The sequence below is a fragment of the Myodes glareolus genome, chromosome 1 (assembly GCF_982192425.1).
Source record: "Myodes glareolus chromosome 1, mMyoGla1.1, whole genome shotgun sequence".
NCBI classification, from domain to species: Eukaryota; Metazoa; Chordata; class Mammalia; order Rodentia; family Cricetidae; genus Myodes; species Myodes glareolus.
In genome coordinates this window covers 135,583,783-135,607,702 of record NC_142026.1, presented here as the reverse complement: position 1 = coordinate 135,607,702, position 23,920 = coordinate 135,583,783, and the positions used below count along the sequence as shown (strand labels likewise).

General features: G+C 47.0%; 1 protein-coding gene across 2 annotated transcripts in view; it reads right to left on the bottom strand.

Annotated features, from left to right (window-relative positions):
• Map3k4 (mitogen-activated protein kinase kinase kinase 4) overlaps window positions 1-23,920 on the bottom strand; it is a 91,255-nt gene that overhangs the window by 36,520 nt on the left and 30,815 nt on the right. For both annotated transcript variants that reach the window (XM_085687495.2, XM_085687499.2), the window contains exons 2-5: window positions 20,648-20,838; window positions 10,832-12,195; window positions 3,311-3,553; window positions 724-870 (exon numbers count right to left, since the gene is read on the bottom strand). In XM_085687495.2, coding sequence (XP_085543621.2) covers window positions 724-870; window positions 3,311-3,553; window positions 10,832-12,195; window positions 20,648-20,838 — 1,945 coding nt within the window. The remainder of the gene's footprint in view (window positions 1-723; window positions 871-3,310; window positions 3,554-10,831; window positions 12,196-20,647; window positions 20,839-23,920) is intronic.

Genomic DNA, 23,920 nt, shown 5'->3' with positions numbered 1-23,920 from the left:
ACTTTGAGGTCTCTTTTGCTCAAGCTTTCCTCAGTGTGACTGTCGGTCAACTTCCTGTTGCCTGCAAGATGTAGCAGTCTCAGCTCCAGGACCACGTCTGCCTATACACCACCATGCTCCCAGTCATGATGATGGACTGAACCTCGGAAACTGTAAGCCACCCCCATTAATGCTTTCCTTACAAGAGTCGCTGTGGTCATGGAGTCTTAACTAAGACTGCAAGTACGAGATGGGCTCTGTGAAGAAACAAAGTACAGCCTGCTCCCACCAATCGAGGCACTGCTAAGTCCTGAGTGGGTGGCTCCTGTAGAGACTTGCCCCATCTCTGAAATGAAGTGCTATGTGGACACGTCTGTGTTGAGGGGTCCCAGACACGCAGGAACAGAAGCAGCTCTTGGCCAGTCCCCACTAGCGGTGCTCTCCTTTCTTCCAATATTTCCTGAGTCAGGCAAGACCCCCAGCACCCATCTCGGGAACTGTAAAATGGGCTACTGTTGGGGGAGTAGATGGAATAAGAGCCAGTTTTAATCCTTTTTCTAATATAAGATGAACTATCCTACAATTAAACAATAGACTGAGCTAAGGCTAGTCTAAAAATGTCAAAATCATTGAGAACTTTTTAAAATAAGGCTCTAGGGGGAAAAATGTCATCCACTGCCATACAGACAGAAGCAGGTCAGACTGCAACTCTGAGTGCACACAGACAAGGATCCCCTCTCGTACCATGAGCATCTTCTGCAGGTCCTCCTCAAAGGCATCCATGTTGCAGTCGGTCTTCTCCAGGCCGTCCAGAACCTCCTGCAGCATGAACTGGTAGTACTGCTTCATCAGCAGCCCCCCCTTCAGGACCTCCTTACACTCTCGCACGAGCTGCAAGAGAGAACACACAAGAGACACCGCTGTCACCAGCACACCCTGGCCACATAGACTGTCAGCCTCACAGATCCCCCCACTAAAGTCCCAGAGGGACCTTATTCTGAGGAGCCTGAAATAGTCTGACTGCAGAGAAGCTTGCTGTGTGCAACAGTTCAGTCATCTGTAACCCGTGAGCACACAGTGAAGAATCACACAGCAGCCACTGCTTAGCTAGAATACAGCCTACAGGTGAACTGACAGTGAAAACAAACCTCATGTCATAAGCCATTTTAACCAACGTATACTGTAAGACAAGAGTAGAAGAGGAAGAAAAGCTCATGGGACAGAAATTTTAACCAAAACCAAGATATAAATAACAAACCACAGAAAACAGTGGCTTCTGAGTAATACAGCATAGCTTACCTTCTGCATGGTGTCGCTTCACCTACTACTAAAGTGGCAAACCAAGCTACACTGATGAGATCAGAACTCAAGGAAAACAGAAAAGGACGGTAAAAGCTGTGATGTGCTGGTGGAGGAAGAAGACAGAGGTGAGGCGACCTAGAGAGCCTCTTCCATGATCAGGCTGGGAACGACAGTCCCAGGGGCTAAGGACAGACCACAGACACAGTCACAATGATGTCCAGAGGCAGCAGCCACAGAGGAGTTCAGAGCAGCAGCTAGGAAGCAAAGGCTGCAGCTTCCCAGACTCTAAGATGGACAACTCACTATACAAGCAATAATCAGGGATGCAAAGAAGACTTACCCACAAGTGTGGGTGTGGATACCTGGGGAGCACTGCAGCCTTTAAAGTCTTGATTTAACAAGTGTTTGGAAGAAAGTGGGAATACTTATGTGTGTTGCACACACATGTACAACACATACATACCAATTCACTCTCTTAGGAAATCTATGTGCAGGGAAGACAGCTGAATGGAAACACACCTGCTCTGTGGTCATCTCTTGGATGCCAGGAAAAAAAGGACTATTTTTAATTTGTGTTATTTTCTATGTGTTTTCTATTTGTCTAAAATAAGAACTAAGTTGCTTTTAAAGACAAAAGCCTTAATTTTTTTTAATTATTCATGGTGCAAGAACTATAGCTACTAGTCACATCTCCTAAAAGTGTCTGCGTCTACTTTTCTGTATTAAATGCCATGTAGGTTTTTATTACTGATCCTTGAATACTTATAACAGAAAATTTCTTCTTTTTTCTCTGAAACATGACATCAGTCCTAGCCCTGCTGGTCACTGTTTGAAGTGCTTTCACATAAACTGCTATTTAACACCACAAGAGCCCCATTACTGAGCAAAGTAGACTTCACTTCACCCTGGGTTACAGGGTTGTATCTGAAGTGTCTGATGAGGAACAGGGATAGATAGGTATTTGACTAGCAGGGCTCAGCTGCCTACCACAGTACATAGAACAAGATAAAACTATGGCCAGGTAGACCAGGCACACAGTGTAAAGGAAGTGGGGCTACTGTGGGAACAGCACTGGCTGGTGCAGAGTGGCAAGTGGAGTGGCAAGTGACACGGGGCCTACTCCCAAATGACCTCATTGGTCCCCCTCGTCTACACCTAACCAGACAGACACGTGTCCTCTGTGGACCTGCTGTGTGAGCTGATTCACCTGTCTCCCTTCAGCTGCATCGTCTTGTGATTCACAGAGCCATGTATCCCCTCAGCCTCTAGCAGGTGGCTGTGATGACCTGAACGGTTTTACTCTATATGTCATGACAACATGCTAACAGCCAAAGCCTAAAAACCCTCCGCTCGGCCCTCACTCTGTCCAGTAAGACAACTTCCACTCATTCCGCTGCTGTCCCTGAAAAGAGCCCCACAAACAAAACCCCCTGAAACTCACAGCTGAGAAGGAAAAAGCGGATTCTACCGTTCAGTCTCCATGGCTACTTAAGCCATGCACGAAGTCCACATTACCCAACATTTTCCTGTCTCCTTACCCCTCCAACACAGTAAAGAAGGAGCCCAAATGGACCTACACTATCTTCTAGGGATAAACATCTATCTCCAAACACCTCCAACACAGTAAAGAAGGAGCCTAAATGGACCTTGTCTTCTAGGGATAAACTTTGAAGGCTGGAGATACAGTTCAGCAACTATACTCTTGGCATGTAAGGCTCCAGGTCTCATCTCAAGTATCACCAAAAACAAAAAGTAAGTTTTTTAAAAAGAATATCGTTGCCAGTTATCAAGACTGACAGAAGGACTGACAGGGTCACAGCACACCTGGTTTTTACACTTTTCAGAAAGAAGTGAAAGGTAAAGAGGCTGAGATAGACTCTTTTATCTTTGGGGACTAAAGGTAAAGAACATTCTAGATTGCCCCCAAAGAGAAGTAAAAACAAACACTAAGGCATGTTCTTTCCACTGTTTGTAGTAACTGGGGGAGGAAATCCTGGAAACAAAAAGGGAGACGCCGTGGGACACACACCTGTTTGATGCTCAGGAGAGAAGGCTCCCCAGCAGGCCGCTGCTCCAGCCGCAGCTTCAGACACTCATGGATCACGTTCAGCAGGACTCGGCAGAGCACCAGGAAGGCAGGTTCAAAGGAGGGCAGGTCCATGGCCTTCAGCTCTTCCCAGGACACAGGGCTGCACTTCTGCTCTGAGGAAGGAGGTGTCCCCGACAACTGCACATAATCCGAGCCCCACATGGGACCTGGAAAGTCAGAGAACTGCAGCAAAAGTTCAAGACAGATTAAAACTGTGCGGAGGACACTGCCTGAAGCTGTGGTCATAGGCTTTGCTACAACCTGGTTCTCGTTCTAAAATAAAAAGGATCTCCAACAATGCAACATTTACACAGAGCCCCCAAGTCCCCGTGTGTTAGAAAGCCAACCTACACTTTCGTCAAGGGCAGAACAATGAAGCTTCTTTTAAAAAACAAAACCATCGGGACACATTAACCATTGGGACACATTACACACAGTGCTATCTACAATTATGTCTAGACAGAGAAATCAAGGACTTGCTAAACTTACAAGAAAACAAGATTACAAAACTCTTTAGCCGCTGTTTTCATGAAAAAAAAAGACAGAGTTCAGCCAACCTTGCATTCATTTGGAGTCACACTTCCTGATGCTGCAGAAGACAGTTCTTCCCACCGCAGCCCTCAGTCGCCTGTCTCTCACGCTGCCTGGAAGTCCTGCCATGTCCTGGTGTCCACATTTACTCCTTCAGTTGTCCCCAACCAAATTCTTAGGCTTTTCCCCAGAAAGTGGGAGACCTGGAACTTTCTCCCACCACTCTTAAGCTTCTGACGTCACCTCCTCCTCTACCATCGCCACCACCACCCCCACTGTCTCCTCCTCCACCCCCACTGTCTCCTCCTCCAAGCCCATCTATTTCCAGTATTAAAAAGCCGTGACCTCTTTTATTTAGTGAGGTCATCAAAGTTTGAAAGTCCCAACTGGCAGCACCTCCGACTGTAGCTCATTCTGCACCTGTGGTATCACTGGCGTCGCCCTCCTTGTCACTCAGGGAACTCGGGGCTGTTCTCCACTCACATTCTGATCTTTCATTCGTTCCTCTCACAGCAGCCAAGCTCAAGACACACTCACAGGACTCGCCTGCTGGCACCTGAACCGAAGCCTTAGTCAGAGTGCACAGACCTCAGTGTTTGCTACAGGGAGTCTCCCTGACCCTTCTTTCCAGGCCTCCTTCCATCTACCAGCCTAAGCCCTGGCCTCGCTCCCACCCTCCTAGATGGCCTCATCTCTCCTCAGTGCTCCCATACAAGATTTCTTTGGCCCTCACACACATGCCCATCATGTTGACCTTGGCCCGGGCTGCTGGCTCCTCTAGAAATTTCCCTATCTCATCCTAACTCCCAAGATTCACACCAATGATACTTTTCTAAGCATGCCAACCACACTATCCTCTGAGATCATTTTGACTGCCATCATAGAAATATCAGAGTTCAATGAGGGTGGAAAAAAATCAAGGTTCAAAAGTCAGAAAGCCTGGCTTTGGGTCATTTAATCAGCTCTATGGTTCTGGAATCATCGAGGAGTTCCTCAGACCTGGGCTGGGAATTACAGCTTAGTATAAAGTATTTGCCTAGCCTTAACACACATACTCTCCCTCCTTGTTCCCCCCTACCCTCACTCACTGTCCATCTTAGACAGATTAAATAGAGCAAACTGCAGGAAAGGAACTTAGAAGAACCATTTGCTATGCCTTCCAACCTGCTGGTTTGGAGCAAATGTAGGCAAAGGCATCTTAAGTCCCATCTATGCTGTACGTCCCCAGCTACAACTTTCCAGGGCTCAATAGCTGACTTAACAATAAGCCCTGGCTGCTGATGAGATGATTCATGTCAATTACCGTCTTCAAGATGGCTCCCTGCCCCTGGATTTCCCATTTCCAGTGCACAGCATGGCTCTCAGCGCCTTGGGCCAGACCTGAGTTCTGTGCACCCCACTTCGCATGTTTCTCATTTACTGTACGTCCTAGCTGGTTTCCAGGGCTTCTCCAGATCCTGGCATCTTAACCCACTGACCTGAGTTAGCCCCAGATGCCTCTGTTCTCAGGGTTGGCTTGCCTTTCTAATTGAAACTCAGTGCACACTGGTAGCTGCGAAGGCCATGCCTTCACTTAGTCCGAAAGTCTGCTATCCACACAGACTGACTCTACTGACCTGAAGGTTGGTGTAAAGTCCTACACCGTGTTGACTTCAGCGAGCAGGCTCTGTGATACTGCACAGGTCAGTCTCTGACAATAAGGACCCAGTCTCCTCCTCAAGAGGAGGCCCGGATGCCCACCTCTGGCAGTGGTCTGTGGCTGCCTCAGGGAGCACGTTTCTCAAACTGCATGTCTTTAAAAATGCATGCTTAGTTTTACTCAGCCATATCCAGCACTGCAGTTATTTGCCTGAGTTCCCTGGTAGAGCAGCGGTCCAGAGGAAAAGACTGTTTATCTCCAGTTAATTGCAGGGATGCTGAGTCAATGTCTGACCAATAAGTTAGTGGTGCATACTCCCACAAGAACCCACCTTGCTTCTTCTCCAGCTCCACCAACAGCACCATGAAACATCTGACTCCAAACCTCTACTGGATTGTAAGTACCCGGTCCTCAGATTTGTTACTATGCTACATAAGGATGCCATCACAAAGTGAAATTTCTATGGAGCCAAGACGGCAGCAGGCAAGGGCACACTGGGGTGTTTGTGGAGGGGCTGAGGTGAACTCACTCTTATGCTGCTGGTCAGCTCCAGCCAGCAGTCCCTGAGTGGGAATAAGGACCAGAATCAACAACCCTCGTATTCCAAAGAAAAATCCCAACCCAAAGTTTCAGATGAACTCCTCCCACTTAAATACTAACCACTAAGTTAAAAGGTAGCATTACATGTGCATACGATAGGTATATTATCTTTACAAACATGTGAGACGAAGCGTTAACTCTAGAAGCAGTATAGTATTGCCAAGAGCAGGCATAGCTTAGCCAGACTTCTGGGTTCATATCCTGGAGCTGCTGCATACAGCGTGTGCACCCTTGACCAAGTTACTTGACCCTCCGTCTCCCAGGCACAGGCTGCTACGGGCTCTCTTCTCCCTGTTGCTATGCTGTTACCATGGGGCCCATCTCACTGTCAGGTCTGATTCTGCTGGCTCACAGCTGTTAGACCATGTGGCACAGCCTCCCCCATGTAAATCTGTTTTAAAACAGAAAACCTCTAGGCAAATGAGCTAGTGTGTGCTTCCAGCTCTGACTCAATCAAGGTTCTCGTAACTCTACTTATGAAATCAGACAGGCAATAACTGTAGCAAATAAGTTATCTGTGGCAGCTTCACAGAAGGCACACGGCACTAAACGGCAGCAAGAGGATTACCACAGCCTCCTTGGCACTTGGAGTGTCTGACTCAGAACTGCACTGGGCTAGCCTGGCTACTTGGAGAGACCACAGATTTGTTCATGATGTCAGTCCTGCATTCCACACCAGAAGATGCTAATTTGTTATCCAGGACAGAAGATATTGTGTGTATTGTTAAAGCCTTTGGATAAGGTTGATGTGTAGCCAGGCTTGTGAACCAGGCACGCTGTAAAGTCAGATAGCTCAGGCTCCCCTAACAAGCCACAACACTGTGATTTACAGATTACCTCCGAATTTTGTGATTACCTTCTCTCTAACCCAGTGTCCTCAGGGGTAAACTAGAGAAATGACACCACCTGTCACCTGGTAAGACTGAGTGGCAGCCTCCTCCCTGCTGCTGTACTCACTCTAAACATAAAGAAAGGCGGGCTCTTCAGGTTTCCTGTGTTACAGGAAGGACTGGCATAGTGTTTAACCGTCAAAGACAAACAGTATTTTATTGGCCATTAAACATATAATTACATGATAATTTCTAATCTAGGAAAGTAATTAAGACAGTAACCAAACACTTTCTCAGTGTTTGTGGTAATATGGCAAATGCAGCCAAGTAGTGTTATTATCTACTACACTTCACTAAGACATACAGAACCTCACTGTGCAGTGTTAATAGCCCACACACTGCACAAAGATACATAGAACCTGCTATGCAGTGTTAATAGCTCACACACTGCACTAAGATGCGTATACCCTCACTGAGGAGCGTTAGGAAAAGTGCCCTAACTGTGAAAGGACAATGGCAAAGGGAAACACTTGAACTCTACATGGTGGCTCTGCGCTTAGTCCTCACGGGGTAAAGGAGCACAGGTTCTCACCAGGAAAAAACAAAAGTTTAAATATGGGACAAAGAGTTGGAGGTGCGCTAGCACCACAGCAAGGGCATGGTCCCTGCTACAGGTAGATGGACAAGTAACTACAGACCCGTGTACACACGGAAGACATTGCCCAGACAGCAGAGACACCACAGCAGTCAGGCCACAGTCACTGTGGGGAAGGGCCATGGTCACTGTCCTCAAAGGCAGTGTCTCCAGAAAGGCAGGCACTGGACATTGGAGCACTGTGTACACACTCAGGGAGCCTGGTCTGCTGTTTGCAGAGTTAGATCCCAGTGAGGAGAGAGGAAGCAGAGTGTCCTGAAAGCCAAGCAGGCTCCGCGGCAAAGGAGCAAGAGAACCAGAAGATAAATGAGGAAGCAACAAAGACCTCAGGGCAGCTCCAGGTGTGCGGCAGGAAAGACTAGAGTCTCCTCCACTTCCTCCCTCTCACACTACACCGTCCTGGCGGGCGCTGGGCTTCTGGACATGAGTCTATCATTCGGGTTTAAGTGCATTTCACGTGAGGACCTGAGAATCTCACAGAACACCCTTTCAGATTGCGAACAAGCACCTTACATGTGAACTCTGGCAAGTATCCCATCCACTAACTGGAGCGCGCCTGTGGGGTCAGGGTGTGTGCTGGGAGGTCAGTCTGCAGCCGCAGCGAGCAACAATCACAGAGTTCACACAGGTCATTAACATGGATGCTGCCCAAGTTATTAGAAGAAATGCAAGCAGACTCGGAACATTTCCAGTTTGCAATTCTTTTAAACAATAAATATAATGAAGCCTTAGAGGAAAAGCATTTTGTAAAGTATGCTTCAAACGAGTTATTAAATGTTATTTACAAGCACTGGTTACGAATAATTTAATCATAAAGAATAAAGATATAAAGACATACATAAAAAAAACAAATATCACAAATAAACGTTATTTCTTTTCTATAAAGTCCTTCAATGATATCACCCAGGAATCACAAAGACAGAATGCAATTACAGGCACGCTCTGCCCTGTCTGCGGCATGAGCCAATCCAGAGGCTGCCAACATGAAGGAGGACTAGGGCTCAGCCCTCACTACCGCAAGAGCATGTCAACCTAAGCCTCGAATGCCTCCAATGTACCATTATTTGGAAGAGATTAAAGGGAAAATAACATTTTAAAAATAAAGAGAAGTCCGCACCGATTTATACTTAGCTTTGATAGGGAAAAAAATGTAACAATAATACTAAAAATAAAGGAGTTTGTATTCAACGCATATAGATTTTACCATAAGCACAAATATCCTCTGAGGCCTTGACTACGCTGTGGGTAGACAGGAAGACATCGTTACGTGCATTTCCCAGACCGAAGTCTGAGGATCAAACGGACTGAGCTTGTGGTGAGGAGAGGCAGTCTGGAGACAGGGCCAGCCTCCTGGGCCTTAGAGCTCGGCTCTGGGCAGCTGCTCACACAGCTGCGGCAGGCAGCCCCACAGCAGGGCAACCCTGTTCTCTCTCAGCCCGCTTCCCTCTTTCTCTGGAGCTCCTCTCCCCCATGCCATCGCGACTCCGGGGATATGTGCTCCCTTCCCTGTGCTCCGTCCTCCTCCTCCCGGCAGCAGGTACGACTTACAGCTGGACCACCCTGGGGTCTTTCTGTGAAACTTTAGTGAAACTGTCCTCAAGCCTTGAAAACAACCGGGGCTCTTTCCCTGAAATACTTAGCAACATGGCTAAGACAAAATAAACTCAGGATGAGAATGTGCACACACATATAAGCAACATGTATGCACAGCACACACTTCATCCACGTACATGGCACACACATGCACACACACCTCCACTTACAGGCACTGTGTTCCTGAAGTGGGGATGAATACCAATTCTGACTTTCACACCAAGCTAACGGTGACGTCTGAGTGGTGGGGCTCTGCTGCAGGACTCCAGCTGGACCTGGGACTGCCTACCTGACACTGTACGACCCCAGTGGCCACAGTGGGAGCGTTCTACTTCAGCTGTCTGAAGGCAGTTCTCACTAGTCTTTGCCAATCATATCCTCAAAACTAACACTTTGTAATAAAAAAAAAACCCTGCCTTGTCACATGCGTCTTGATAAATTCCTGAAGTACAGAACTCACCATGTGAAATTGGAAAATAAAATCCTGATTTTACAGCTACAGCTTTGCTTTGTGAAATCTGTACGATGAAATCTTGTTATAATGTCTCATGTGTGAAGAGAAACCTTTCTTTGCTGCGCATGTGAGTACCTGACCGGACCCCAAAAATGCAGGCACAGAGCTTGCAAACCCTGGGTTCTCTTCAGGTGTCTTCTGCCTTATGGAAATGCCTTCTTCGATCATTTCTGACTCTAAATCAAGCCAGATTATACAATAAATCAAATCTTGAACTCTCTTTATCAGTGTCCCACAATACACCCCTTCCTAATTTTACCACCTTGAACAGTAAGAGATTTCTAAAATGTCAAGCTTTCAAACACAAATTATAATCTATTCCTCTGGCAGACATGATGAAATATGCACTTAGCACCAATCCCTCTGCCTGCACTGGGCATGCGAGTCTTGACAGACAGTAGAGACTCTCCCCTGCTGGAGAGTCTTACACTGCTTTCTAACCTTGCACCAATTGAAAACCCAGTAATCAAAACTGGGCTTTGCTACACAGAAGGGTGGTAAGCTATTTCCATTTCTGGTTTGGAGTTCTCTGGTGTTTTGTTTTTGTTGTTTTGCCATGCTAGAGACCAAGACTAAACCCAGGGCTTAGAATTCAGCTATAACCCAACCCGGAACAAGCTTTTTCAAAGAATTCAAAGACATAGAGATTCAGCTCGGTGATGGAGCACCTGCCTACCGTGTATAAGGCCCTGCAGGCCCAGGACGAGTGTATGAGCGAGAGAAGGGCTGATCTGTGGCTCTGGACGCCATGTCATTTTGAAATGCCTGTGTATGACTCCAACTTTATTACTGACTCAGTTGCAGCTTGTGGTCGCCCAGGACCACCTCCTCATTTTACACCTCGCTCCTCGCTCTCCAGATGCTATGTACACAGTTGTGTCTTCCATCCGCACAATCACCTTCACTCTGTTCATTAAACTTGGGTGAGCTTTTAACAGATCCTCTTACCATAGTACTTTATGGTAATAATTATATATGCAACTTACACCTGCCATTTATGCTTTGCCATGCTAAGAATATGAAACTCCACATGATCAATACTACACAGTAAGTGGGGTTAAAGATGTGGCACTTCAGCATCGCACCCACCGAAACCTACCTCCACTGGATGGTCACTCCTTAGCAGAGCTACTCGAGCCCTTTGTAGGGAGCCGTGCATGAGCTTGTGAAGTCGTAAAATCAACTTTCTTAGCCCCATCTGCTTCAGCGCTTTGTCCACAAACGGTCTATAAATAGAAGTCAAAGAATGCCTGCTGAAGCAGGCCTCAGAACCACAATCTGCTGCTCCCCAGCCGACAGAATCCTCCTCAGACTCAAGTCTCTCAAGCCTCCTGGATGTGCAGTCCTGTGAGTGGGTGTCCAGAAAATTGTCTGTGGACGGCCTGAGCTCTGGAGCCCGCGGGTTGGGAGCCCGGTCTTCATCGCTCTCCTCTGTCCCACTCTCCAGCTCCTTCAGCTCTCCCTCTGTGTCCTCGCCCTCGTCGTCCAGCTCGTGGCCTTTGGATGGCCGAGGGGAAGGGATTTCAAACACTGGCCAGCCAATGTCTGATAAGTTCTTGATTCCCAGAACAGTCCCCATAATCCTCAGCTTCTGATTTAAGTCTTTCGTGATGTTCAGCCACAGACAGAGCGCCTGCACCCTGTCCTCAAAGTCTTTCGCAGCGTATCGTTCATAGTCCTTCTGCAGAGCCTGCAAGGACGGATAAAGTGCTTCAGTGTACTCTAGCAGCTCCATTATCCGCTTCACCTGCTCGAATGAGACCCTTTGGCGCTGGAGGTGCTCGTGGTACGTTGAACAGCCCCGACTGTTCGCCGTGTGAGGGGTTCTGCACTGTCCTTCTAGTGACGTGCCATTGAAACCAGCTCCATTTCTAGAGAAGGCGATGCTCCCATAGTTAACTTTGAACGTGAGGATTTCATTGATAATATCTGGGATGGCTTGGCGTGCCGTGTATAAAAAGAGGTCCTGGTCATTGATGCTGCGACCTGCGTGCCAGGCCTGGAGCTCCAACCATATCAGTTCATTTGATCGGTTGAACCAGAAAGCAGCCGTGTTTTCCTGTCCCCTCTGCTCCCTGTCCTTCTTTTTCGACACCGAGGTAAGCTTCAGCAAAAGGCGCAGTGTTTCAAAGAACTTTAGGCGGTCTGCCGGGCAGTCGCTCCGGGAAGTCTGCCGAGCAGTTCTGGCTATAGGCATGGGCATAGAGACCGGCAGCTTGGCGTTGCTGCAGCCGAGGCTGAGGTAAGGCTTATTGAGATCCACATCTGGAATCGACTTTTTTGGCAAAGACCCAGCTACTGAGTCCAGCATGAAGGAGCACTGTGCATTCTTCTTATGGTCTCGCTCCGTGGTCCTCAGAGTCGCTCGGATCTTCTTCTCCTGCTTGTAGCTGTACTCCTCCACAGTCTCCACGCCTTTCCCTGCATCTTTATGAGGAGACTGAGTTGGTGTGTTCATTTTTTCTAAAGAAAAGAAAAAAATTCAACAGTGTGAAGCTCTAAAGTATGAAGCTAGTCGCTGTTTTAAACCAGACTGATCCTCACCTGCCTTTCCACTCAGGCTGTCCCTGTGAGCAAAACAGGCTCAGAAGCTGACTCTCCAAAGTCATTTTTTAATGACTATACTCATTTTCCTTACTATATACTTGTGTTCTTTTATGCTCACAACCACCAAGCAAACTGTCAAATTCGACATTACAAAATGTACTGAAGCCCTCAATTTGATGTAAGCACCTCCAACTTTAAGAAGGGGAAATGGCATGGGAAGTGTCATAGACTGCGATCCAGAGAACAGCCAACCCCTGCCTTTGTCTTAACAAAATTTGCTCATTTAGAAGCAAACTATCGAAAGTCTCCTGGATCTCTCTTCTTCCTGGCAGAATGAGGTGACATGACATCAGACGTGAGGCACTGGGCTGAGAGGATGCTCAGTGGGTAAGGTCCTTACCACTCAAGCAGACTGGATCCCTAATGCCCACAAAGCCCTTGTTCAAACACAAGACTGGTGTCTAAATCATCTTGCCTCCTGATTGCTTACTCCAGGTTCTTCATTTAAAAAGTGTGCACATATGCACATGCGTGCACACACACTTTATAAAACTAATGTGGCATGCATTACTGCTAATAGTCACAGAATGTGTGCCATTTATAATTTGAAAAGTAATACAATGGTGAAAAGGTGTACTTTTATTTGCTCGTGTTCCACAATGCAAACATTATGCCCTGATCTCTAATGTAGCCACCAAAAGGCAAACCATGAGAACAGGAGACGAACCTACTTTATGTGATTACTTACTTCAGCAATCAGGCCTATGGCAGGGCTAGGGGTGATTCCACTTCTCAGTGTAGACATAATCTCATGTTAGCAGACCTGAAAAGCTAGTGTTCGTAGGTTGTACTGTATACACACAATCTAGCTGAGCTCAGTACTCAGTATGCAGTATGAGTTTTTACACAACTGTGTGGAATGTGTATTTACAGAGAGCGTGGCTTAACAATCGGATCTACAGTGTGTGATATGACAGAAAACAAATAGGTAAAAGGGCAAGATGGGACAGACAATTGGTTCTTCCCCAAAAGAAAAGACAAGTTGGTATATATACATATATTAGAAACTTACATATTACAGTGAAATTCAAACAGAAAACAAACTTAGCCAAGACAGGGGTTAGCTCATCAGTCTACACAGCTCTGCTCTTCAAATGATGTATTTATTGTTGATGGTGTAAACAGACATACTCTCTAAAAGCCGATGGTCAGACAGGCCCCCCACATCACAGGGAATACAGCAGCCCAGGGAGATCTGGGAACACCCAGGCTTTAGACACAGAAGCCACCCTCGAAGCTGTATGTTTGTATTCCCATCAACAACCCAGGGAGCCTTTAGAGCTACCCAGGGCTCACTGCTAACACACAGGGGTTGTTTGCTTAGTTTTCTATTGATAACAGATCTTCTGAAATCAACAAAAACTTCAACACAGACAGAGCCTCTGAAAAGGGATATTTAAGAGCTATGAGGTTGATGCACATCTTTAATTCCAGCAGTCAGGAGGCAGAGGCAGACAGAGTTCTGTGAGTTCAAGGCCAGCTTGGTCTATTTAGTGAGTTTCAATTCGGCCAGGGCTGTATGGTAAGACTCTGTTTCCAATAAGTACATAAATAAATAAGAAATCATACTTTGGATAGTGGCAATCTTGACTGTACTTTAGCAGTTAAGATTTTGATAAGGTTTGAACAATTATCAGCCAAGTGTATGTTACTTCTTAAGAAAAAGACAGTCAAACCACTTTTTCCTTAAATTTGTTTCCTTTACAACCAACAGAAGAAGATTCATTTCATAGTTTAAGTAAATTAAATAGGAATTTACAGATGAGGCACCAAGTCCCCCACAGCTGGAACCACACTAACACCCTCACTGTGAGCTTTCTAAGTCAGTGTTTTGAAAAACTCCCATACATGGCTGGAGTTGGGAGTGGTCTGTCCCAGGTCAACATCAAGAGAGACTAGCTACAGCAATGGGTATGAGTTAGCCTCCTACCCAACACCTTTATACGTGGGACGAGCCATTCTGAGAAGAGCAATTTCTCAGGTGTGTGACACACTCTAGGTCGGTACTTTATTTTTAAAAAGATTTATTATTCTTCTATTTATATGTTATACACGTGTGTGCCACATGTGTGCAGGTGCTTGAAGAGTCCAGAAGAGGGTATCACATCTCCAGAACTGGGGTTAAAGAGCTTGTTTAATGTGGGTGCTGGGAACTGAACTCCCATCTTCCAGAAGAACCACAAGCACTCTGAACCACTGAGCCATCTCTGCAGCCCAGGTCAGTGCTTCTTAACCTCTTCTGAATGACAAACTGCATTGGAGAATCTGAAGGAAACTTACAGACTGTCCGAAAAAGTTCACAATTACCAATAAGAGGCCCATTCATTCTCTAGGGCTCCGGAGTCACCATGACAGTGACACAGAGACCACAATGTAGGCGACTTGGCCTTTGCTCCTTGCATTTTGCTCAAAGCTGTGTTTCCTCAAACACCCTGCTTCATACTGCTGGTGCACACACTTTTGTGTGCTTTGATACACACTATGTCTACACGTGGTATTTATACTTGACCTCCTTTTCTGACAAATTTCACATTACCTTTATATAATTAACTGCAATCATCATTTTCCCTTAGGAACACATACTTTTAAAAACAAGCAAGCTTAAACAGCTAAAGCAGGCTAGCAGAAACCCAAACCATTAGTAATACAGAAAATACAAACAAACAAGGCTTGCATACACTGTCTAAGAGTAAAACAATAAAATAGTCCTACTGAGGAAAGACCTGGGCACTACCTACCAACTTTAAAGACACTTTCCAATACAGCAGATCTACCACTAATAACTCCACATGTGTACAAAGACACAGATGAGATGCTTCTCCAACAAGAGTGCTTGTATAAACATATGAGAGAAAGTCATTAAGGAAAATGGTTCCAGAGAAAGCATGAGTTTAAATGTGCCGACAAAAATGACAGGCTTCACCCACAAATAGCATGCTCTAACAACTAAGTACTAAAGCCCGGTGACAGTGCAGCTTTACAAAGCAGAGCACCTGCGAAGATGCAGCGCTAACCCGCTAGGATGCAGAGCTCACCTGCTAGGAAGCAGAGCTCACTAGGATGCAGAGCTCGCCCGCTAGGATACAGGGCTCACCCGCTAGGATGCAGGGCTCACCCGCTAGGATGCAGGGCTCACCCGCTAGGATGCAGGGCTCTTCTCAGTACCAGTGTCTCACCTGTGATGTCACCTGCTTGAGTTTACCATTCCAACAAATTACTAATAGAAATCCATAGGAAATCAGCACTATTGTGATTCCATCAATAACTTCAGTAAGAGCCAACCTTCTAATCCCACATATGTACCAGAGTACTATAGATCTTCAGAATCTGAACTTAGAATTCCTAAAAAACAAGCCTACAGAATAAGTTGCCTCACTCTGAGCCTGAAATAATACCTTAAAATCACATCTATAACAATGACTTCCACTGCAAAAGATAGAGACGGCCCTGGCAGCGACACACCGCATCTGAACTCTGCTCTCAGGGACTCTCTGGGGCTTACACTCCCATTTTTCTGGCATTTTGAGGAAGAAGTGCCAGAGTAAACAAAAGACAACAGGACAGCATGCCAATTCCCCAGAGCTTTCCGGGTAGGCCTGTAGGGCTGGTCTAAGACAGCCAATGAACCAACCTCTGGGTCCTAGGGCCCTGTGAAGCCCCTCCCAAAGCACATGGCTGGCATTGCACACAAGGAAGTGCAGTAGAAGGGATGCTTCAAGACTTGCAGGGTCAAATCTCAAGAAGCCTCACAACATCTACAGTAGACTCTCAAAACCTTGCTGAGAGAAGCCACATACCATGTGACAGGTTCAACTCCTCAGGGACTAGGACACCCTGCTCACATCCAGGCTAGCCTTGTAAACTACCACACAGGAAGAAAACAGTGTCTGCCAGCCCTCACCTGGTAGTGCCATCTCAGCTCTGCCAGCCCTCACCTGGTAGGGCCATCTCATCTCTGCCAGCCCTCACCTGGTAGGGCCATCTCATCTCTGCCAGCCCTCACCTGGTAGGGCCATCTCATCTCTGCCAGCCCTCAGCTGGTAGGGCCATCTCAGCTCTGCCAGCCCTCACCTGGTAGGGCCATCTCAGCTCTGCCAGCCCTCACCTGGTAGGGCCATCTCAGCTCTGCCAGCCCTCACCTGGTAGGGCCATCTCAGCTCTGCCAGCCCTCACCTGGTAGGGCCATCTCAGCTCTGCCAGCCCTCACCTGGTAGGGCCATCTCAGCTCTGCCAGCCCTCACCTGGTAGGGCCATCTCAGCTCTGCCAGCCCTCACCTGGTAGTGCCATCTCAGCTCAGACACAGACATGAAAGCAAGGGAGCCACCTGGGACATCTGAGACACAGCGGGCACCACACAGAGAAGGGCTAAAGGCTCAGTCGGGGCCTAGCCAAGCCAAGCCAAGCCATACTTCCAGCCAAGGCTCCAGACACCAGGGCAGATGACCGTCTACTTTGCCTAAACACCTGCATGACGGAATTATGAGCAGTGAATAGATACACTGTCAGCCAGAGTTTCAAGGTGGTTTATAAAGAGCAATAGATAACCAGAATAACGGAAATCTCGTCAGGGACTTACTATCCGAAAGGTGAGTCCGACTTGGACTGCAGCCCTGAAGTTAACAGTGTGACTCACAGAGCCACTGGGAAGCAGGACTAAAGCTCTAGTCCAGACCTCAGAAAGCTCTGGAAAGAAATCTGACCAAGCTGATAGTTCTAAGGAGCTCTCAAACACCGAGGGACCAATAGATGGTGATGACTCAGGCGTTGATCTGAAACCGTGCTCCCCTGACTCAGCCTGGTCACAGCACAAGAATCACTGGTTCCAGAAGTCATCCAGAGGGTCTTCTCCAAGTCCCTCCTGTGCACCCTTGGTGACCTCATGCACCTGACCACACTAGGCTGCCGCCTCTGAGTTGTGGGCTCCCTGCAGGAGCTGGGACTACCGGGTCTTCTCAATGCCTATTCTGTGCTGTCTCTGAGCTGTAGGTTCCCTGTAAGATATGGGACCATGTCCTACCCATCATCTATGAGAGGATGTGTCTGTGGAGTCAATAGAAGGAATGAAGGAGAAACATGGACAGACAGGAGAGAAGGAAGAAGAAAAAACGAAAGGGGGAGAAACACTAGCCAGCAACAACAGCTACAGTAGCTACAGTGACAAAAGGGGACATGTCTAGGAAGAAAGATGCAGGCAAAATAGCCATGTGACCACAAGCAGCCAATCAAAGTCTTCCTGCAGCTGCTAATTATAAGAAGATATAAAAAAAGTAAGAATATAATCTTATTTAAGATTTAAGGCAAAGAGAAAAGAAAGTGTTGAGGGAAATTTTTAAAGTAATAAAAATGACAGTTACCACATAACCCCAACACACCAAAAAACAAGTTTACAGGTAAGTGAATGACACCCAGTGGTCGCACACCCAGAATGTCCCTGAGTCAGATGGGAATCCAGGTATATCGGCACCTGTGTTTAGACACATGTGCAGCACATGACACAGCTACTGTATTTGGACAAGTATGCACCACATGACACACCTACCATGTTTGGATGCATGTGCAGCACACGACACAGCTACTGTGTTTGGACAAGTATGCACCACATGACACACCTACCATGTTTGGATGCATGTGCAGCACACGACACAGCTACTGTGTTTGGACGCGTGTGTACCACACAACACATCTAAGTTTTGAGGGTGAATGAGTTCCATGGGGCTACTGTCACTGTCAAAATACAAATGCCACAGTTATTAAAGGACGGCTCACTTGCCACAGCTGGGTGCCTCATTCCATCTGTTCTTGGCATTTATGAACAAAATCTGACAACAGAAAATTCATGGACAGCACATGTGTAGCTGTTGTCTACCACACCCCCGAGAACACTGCAGACCCACGAGCACAGGTCACCAGAAGACACAGGCCACTCAGAAAGGAGTAAGTGCAGAAGCCCGCTGTCAATAGTAAATGCAGTGTAAAGACACGAGCAGACATCAGGCTGATGACTCAAAGGGCTCATTTTTTTCCTACAGTGTCAGTGATTTTTCTGTTCGCGTGTCTAAGCTTCATAACCAATATGCAGTCCTCTGCAGTAAGAAAAAGAAGTCACAAAGGTCCCCATGTTCCTGGACTCGGACTAGACACCTGTGATAACCCAAGAGGATTAGCTGCTTCATTTGAAGCACCTCCAGAGGACACGTGGGTGACTAAGACCCCCTCCATCCCTCAAGCAGTATAATTTTATGAAACATAATTCAAAGCGATTGAGGAGGGAAAGTGACGATTGTCCTTTTCCATCCATTCTCTATACAGCAGAAGGACAGGAGCGGGGAGCAATGACATAAGCCCAACCCATCACACGTCTGGGGATAAGGTCCAAACTGATGCTTTAGCCCCCAAGTCTCGGTTTCCTAGACTATAAGATGGGGAGTTGACGTTCTCAACTCCTGTGCTGAAGAGCATGGCCCAACAAGCAATGAGGAAAGGACATACCGTGACAGCTGTCCCAGCACCCAGCAAATGCTGGCTGGATGACAGACTCAGCGGGTGTCCTGTCTCTGACACTTATGTTTTAGACCAGAAACCTCAGGGGGCATGTAAGAGATTCCTCTGGGAAAATGTACAGAGATAGATACTCAAGGTCACATGCTTTAATAAAAGCTATTAGTTTCTAAATTACAGCTACATCAAAATTCTACTGTAAATAAATATTCTAAAAGAAAGTTTAAAATTAACTATTTGTAAGAAAATCATTGCGTGGGGATGGCGCATATTTAATCCCAGCACTTGGGAGACAAAGATGGGAACTGAACAAGGAAAAGGAAAAGCTAAGGACAGGGGGAGATGAAATGGCCTAGAGGTCAAGGGATGAAACCCTCAGCCAAGGTGAAAGTGAATCCAAATCTTGGGCAACACGAGGGGTTTCAAGAAGCCATGGGATACAACTTGAGAAAAGCGGTTTGCTGGATTGAAAACTGTAAAACCCCGAGGTTTCAGTGACTGGGCTGGTAGGCCATAAGCAGAGCACACTGAGGGGCGTCTTGGCAAAGGTCCACTCACCCACCTTGGGGAAGGACACTTAGGATGAGTCAGAGGAAGTTAAGAAGAGAGAGCCATGCTGTCAGCTTCTAGGACAGGACATAGCTGGGCTCTGTGATCCTACACAAACAGGAAGGGAAGGAACAGGTTCCTTCAGTGGATCCCAGATCTGGGGTACCATCTATGCTCCCTTAGTGGATCCCAGATCTGGGGTACCATCTATAGTCCCTTAGTGGATCCCAGTTCTGGGGTACCATCTATAGTCCCTCAGTGGATCCCAAGTCTGGTGTACTATCTATGTCTCCTCCATGGTCCCAGATATTAGGTACCATCCAGTTTTCTCTGTGGGTCCCGGATCTGGAGTATCAGCTAGGTTGCCTCCATGACACCTGGATCTTGGATAGCACCTAGGTTCCCTCTGTGGCTTCTGGATTTGGGGTCCCATCTAGCAGTTGCTTAGCAAGTGTGGTGGTTTGAAAGAAAATGGTTTCCATAGGGAGTGGCACTATTAGAAGGTATGGCATTGTTGGAGTAGGTGTGGCCTTATTAGAGGAAGTGTGTCATTTTGGGGGTGGACTTTGAGGTCTCATATATGCCTCAGCCACACCTAGTGTCACAGTTCACTTCCTGTTGTATGAGGATCAAGATGTAGAACTCTCAGCTCTTCCCCCGCACCATGTCTGCCTGAATGTCGCCATGCCCCACCATGAGGATAATGAACTAAAGCTCTGAACTGTAAGCCAGCCCCAATTAGATGTTTTTCTTTATGAGAGTTAATGGTGCCTTTTCACAGCAACAGACACCCTAACTAAGACACCCTAACTAAGAGCCCTACACACTGTCACTGGCAGAAGACAGAGGCTTTGCTTAGTTCCAGCCTAGCTGTCTCCTCCCAAATCCCCCATACACCACTGCTGGAGAGAACTCGGAAACCCCAGGCAAGAGATAAAGTGTGACTGCAGGCCGCTGCCGTAGTATCTAGCCACCTTGGGTTTGCAGGCTGGCAAACAACCAGCCTCCTTCATTGTCACTGACGTCAACCACAGCCCAGGACAAAGCTTCCTCCACTGGATAATCACTGTCCCTCCACTAGCAACACAGCTAGTGCTAATAATTCAAATTACAAACCCTACCGGCCAAAACTGAGGTAAAATTTAAAACAAAGGGGTCTTTAACACTGTCAAAAAGACTTGTCAATCGATACAGTCACATAAAGGTGAGGCACTGCACCTGACACACTCTTGCACGGGCACCTTTAAGTCACAGGCTCACCTTTCAAATTCGAGCGGCTGGCAGGCCTCCCCAGGCTGTTCCTCTGGTGCTTGGTTGACAGGCGTTTCATCTGCCGCGGCGTGCTTGGGGGTGAGGTGCTGTAGAGGTTTTCTGTATTCGCCTCATCAGAAAAGTCCTCTGGGTCAGATTCCAGACTCTTGCAAGCTGACTCTCCCAACATGCACTCCGGCCTAGGAGAAGCAACAGAGAGCGAGTGTCAGCAGCACAGGGCTGCACTCACAGCTTTGAGAACACTGCAAAACTCCTCTCCCTGTATCTCCGCAGCTTTGTAATCCTTCAGTTCCCACCATGGAAACTCCTCCTTCCACTGCAAGGGGGCAATGACAGTGCTTGCGGACACACTTGGCGTGAACTGTCAGGTGCAATGTGGGCACACTTAGCATGCTGCTTCCCAACCCCTTCTAACTGCATTTCAAACCAAAAACTACAGATTAAAGAGAAAACAGTGAAAGACTGGAAGTTACAAATCAGACAGAGCTAAAAATAGGCCTGTGTCCCAGCTCTGGCAAGCACGCGATGAGGGGCAAGCACAGTCCCGCCCTGGATTCCAGAGCCTCACCCGGCTCTTCCTGAAGGGCATGGACTGAACAGAAGCAGGAGCAGGAGCATTTCCGTGGCCCACATGTGAGGCACAGTGCAACGTCCAGAAAACCCCCACTACCACCACTGAGCCACCTAAAAAGAGTTACGACAGGAACTCTTGCTATCCATGTTTTAATTTGTCAAAAATGCTGTATGAAATTTCCAAAGAATAAATATATAGTTTAAAAAAATAAGTCTCAAACAAAAAGAAATAAAATTGAGGGGTAGGGTAAAAGCACAAACCTTAGGCGGGTGCACTGGGAGGAGGCAGCCCCAGACAGGAGAGCTTCCCTGCTCTCCTCTGATAGAGGCAGTGCTTCTGCGACTTGTTTTCTGAAAACAGTGCCTGCTGGCCTCCAGCCAGCCAATTCTCAGACAGCATGGCTATTCTGAAAATTTCCTTTTCTATGAAACTCACACAGTAAAATCCAGTTACACCAAGTCAGAGCATATCTAATTCTAAAACCTCAAAACGGGAATACCAGGAACCAACGTTTCCCATATGTATATCACAACTGCCATCTCATTCTGAATACTGTCTATGAAATAAGCTTCATATATACCTAAAACACAACCCCAAAACTATGTCCAACACAGTCTTCTTTCTGGTAACTAATGTCACAACATAAATCAATGCTAATCCAAAAATCACAAGGATATGAGAAAAACAAAACAAAATGCTCAAGATGTGTGACATCATTATTAATAAACTAGCAAAATCCAAACAAAGGTTATCTTTTGAAAAACAGAAATTTGGGGTTGAGTGGCTGGCTCAGCAGGTAAAGTGCTTGCTGCACAAGCAAGAGGACGGGCCAGAGCCCCAGCACCCATGTGAAAGTGTGGCGTGGAGGCATGTGCCTGTAGGCCCAGCACCCATGTGAAAATGTGGCATGGAGGCATGTGCCTGTAGGCCCAGCACCCATGTGAAAGTGTGGAGTGGAGGCATGTGCCTGTAGGCCCAGCACCCATGTGAAAGTGTGGAGTGGAGGCATGTGCCTGTAGGCCCAGCACCCATGTGAAAGTGTGGAGTGGAGGCATGTGCCTGTAGGCCCAGCACGGGAGTAGCTGAGTTGCAGGAAATCACAGGGCAGGTGCTCTAGCAGAAAGGTGAGCTCCAGGCTCAGCAAGAGGCTACATCTCAAAAAATAAAGGAAAATGCAGCCAAGGGAGATATCATGTCAATTTATCTCGATCAGCACGTTCATGTGCCAGCTGATACACACACACACACACACACACACACACACACCCCACAAAAATTTTACTGAATTACACAGTTTGCCAGGTGTGGTGGTTTAACACCAGAGTCCCAGCTCTGGGAGGTAGAGGCACACACAGATCTAAGGTTAAGGTCAGCCTGGGTTTCACAGAAAGACTCCTCTCAAACTAAAGGGATATTGGGCTGGAGATGGCTTGGCAGTTAAGAGCATTTGTCTGGCAAAGGACCTGGGTTCAGTTCCCAGTACATACATGGTAGCTTACAGCCTTCTGAAAAGTCATGAAAAACTACTACTGCAATGGCATCTCAACTGTGTTTTAATAAATAAAGCTCGCCTGAAGATCAGAGAGTAAAACAGCCCCACTGGTGAGCCTTACAGCCAGGCAGTGGTGACACACACCTCTAATCCCAGTAGCCACACTCGTTGTCATAGAAACCAGGCAGCACATGCCTTTAATCACGGTAGTGCACACCCTTAATTCCAATCCTAGAGAGGATTATAAAATGGGAAGGAGTAGCTCTCAACAGGCAGTCTCATTCTGAGATTCTAGGAGGCAGGATCACCATTTTGGACTGAAGTCAAGGTAAGAGTCAGTGGTTAGGTGCTTTGCTTTTCAGGTCTTCAGGTTGAACCCCAATTTCTCTCTCTGATGTTTACTAATCATGTTCCATACTACTGCAGAAGCTTCCTAGAATATAAACATTTACAACCTAAAAAGAACTTAAATGCAGTCACTCTGTATGAAGCAACAATGCCCCTCCTAGCATATCACAGACTAGCAGATAAAGAGGCCACTGTCAAGAGTGGGTTACCTCTACTGGAGCTGTTGGACAGTGAAGCCCCACAGACTACTGCGACTACTCCTGGTTACCTTCCAAACTTGACAGTAAGACCCTCTTGCTGAAGTCAAACACCTGAGCCACAGAACATGGAGCTATAAAGCTGCAACTGGCCTAGAAGCTCATCCTTCCTGGCTAGGTGTTCACAGTACTGAATGGTGCGATATATGCTACTGGAGAAAAGCAGTCACCAATCTTAGCCTGCTGTGAACTCTATGGCCTACAATAATGACCAGTGTGCTAAGATATGCCCGCTGGGGCAATAGTGGCACAAATGTCACGGGAGTAACCAACTACTTTCTGCCTGAATTAAAGGCCTGACCCACAAGATGGAACCCATATCTGGCATGAGCTCAAGAACTTGTGGCTAGAGAGGTCTCAAGCCTTAGGAAAGACTCTAGGATGGTTCCTCTGCTAAAGGGACACAGTATCAGCATAGAATTAACTCCTAGTGATTTCTCTCTGGACACATCTGTCAGTGTATCTGTCAACACGCACAGAGAAGATCTTTTTTACAGTAGAGTGTGGGTAACATTGAGACCCACAACTAGACAAGATGTTAAGTGACTGGGGGTGCTCAGCCCAAAAGGAGACATCTAGAGCACGCCCTT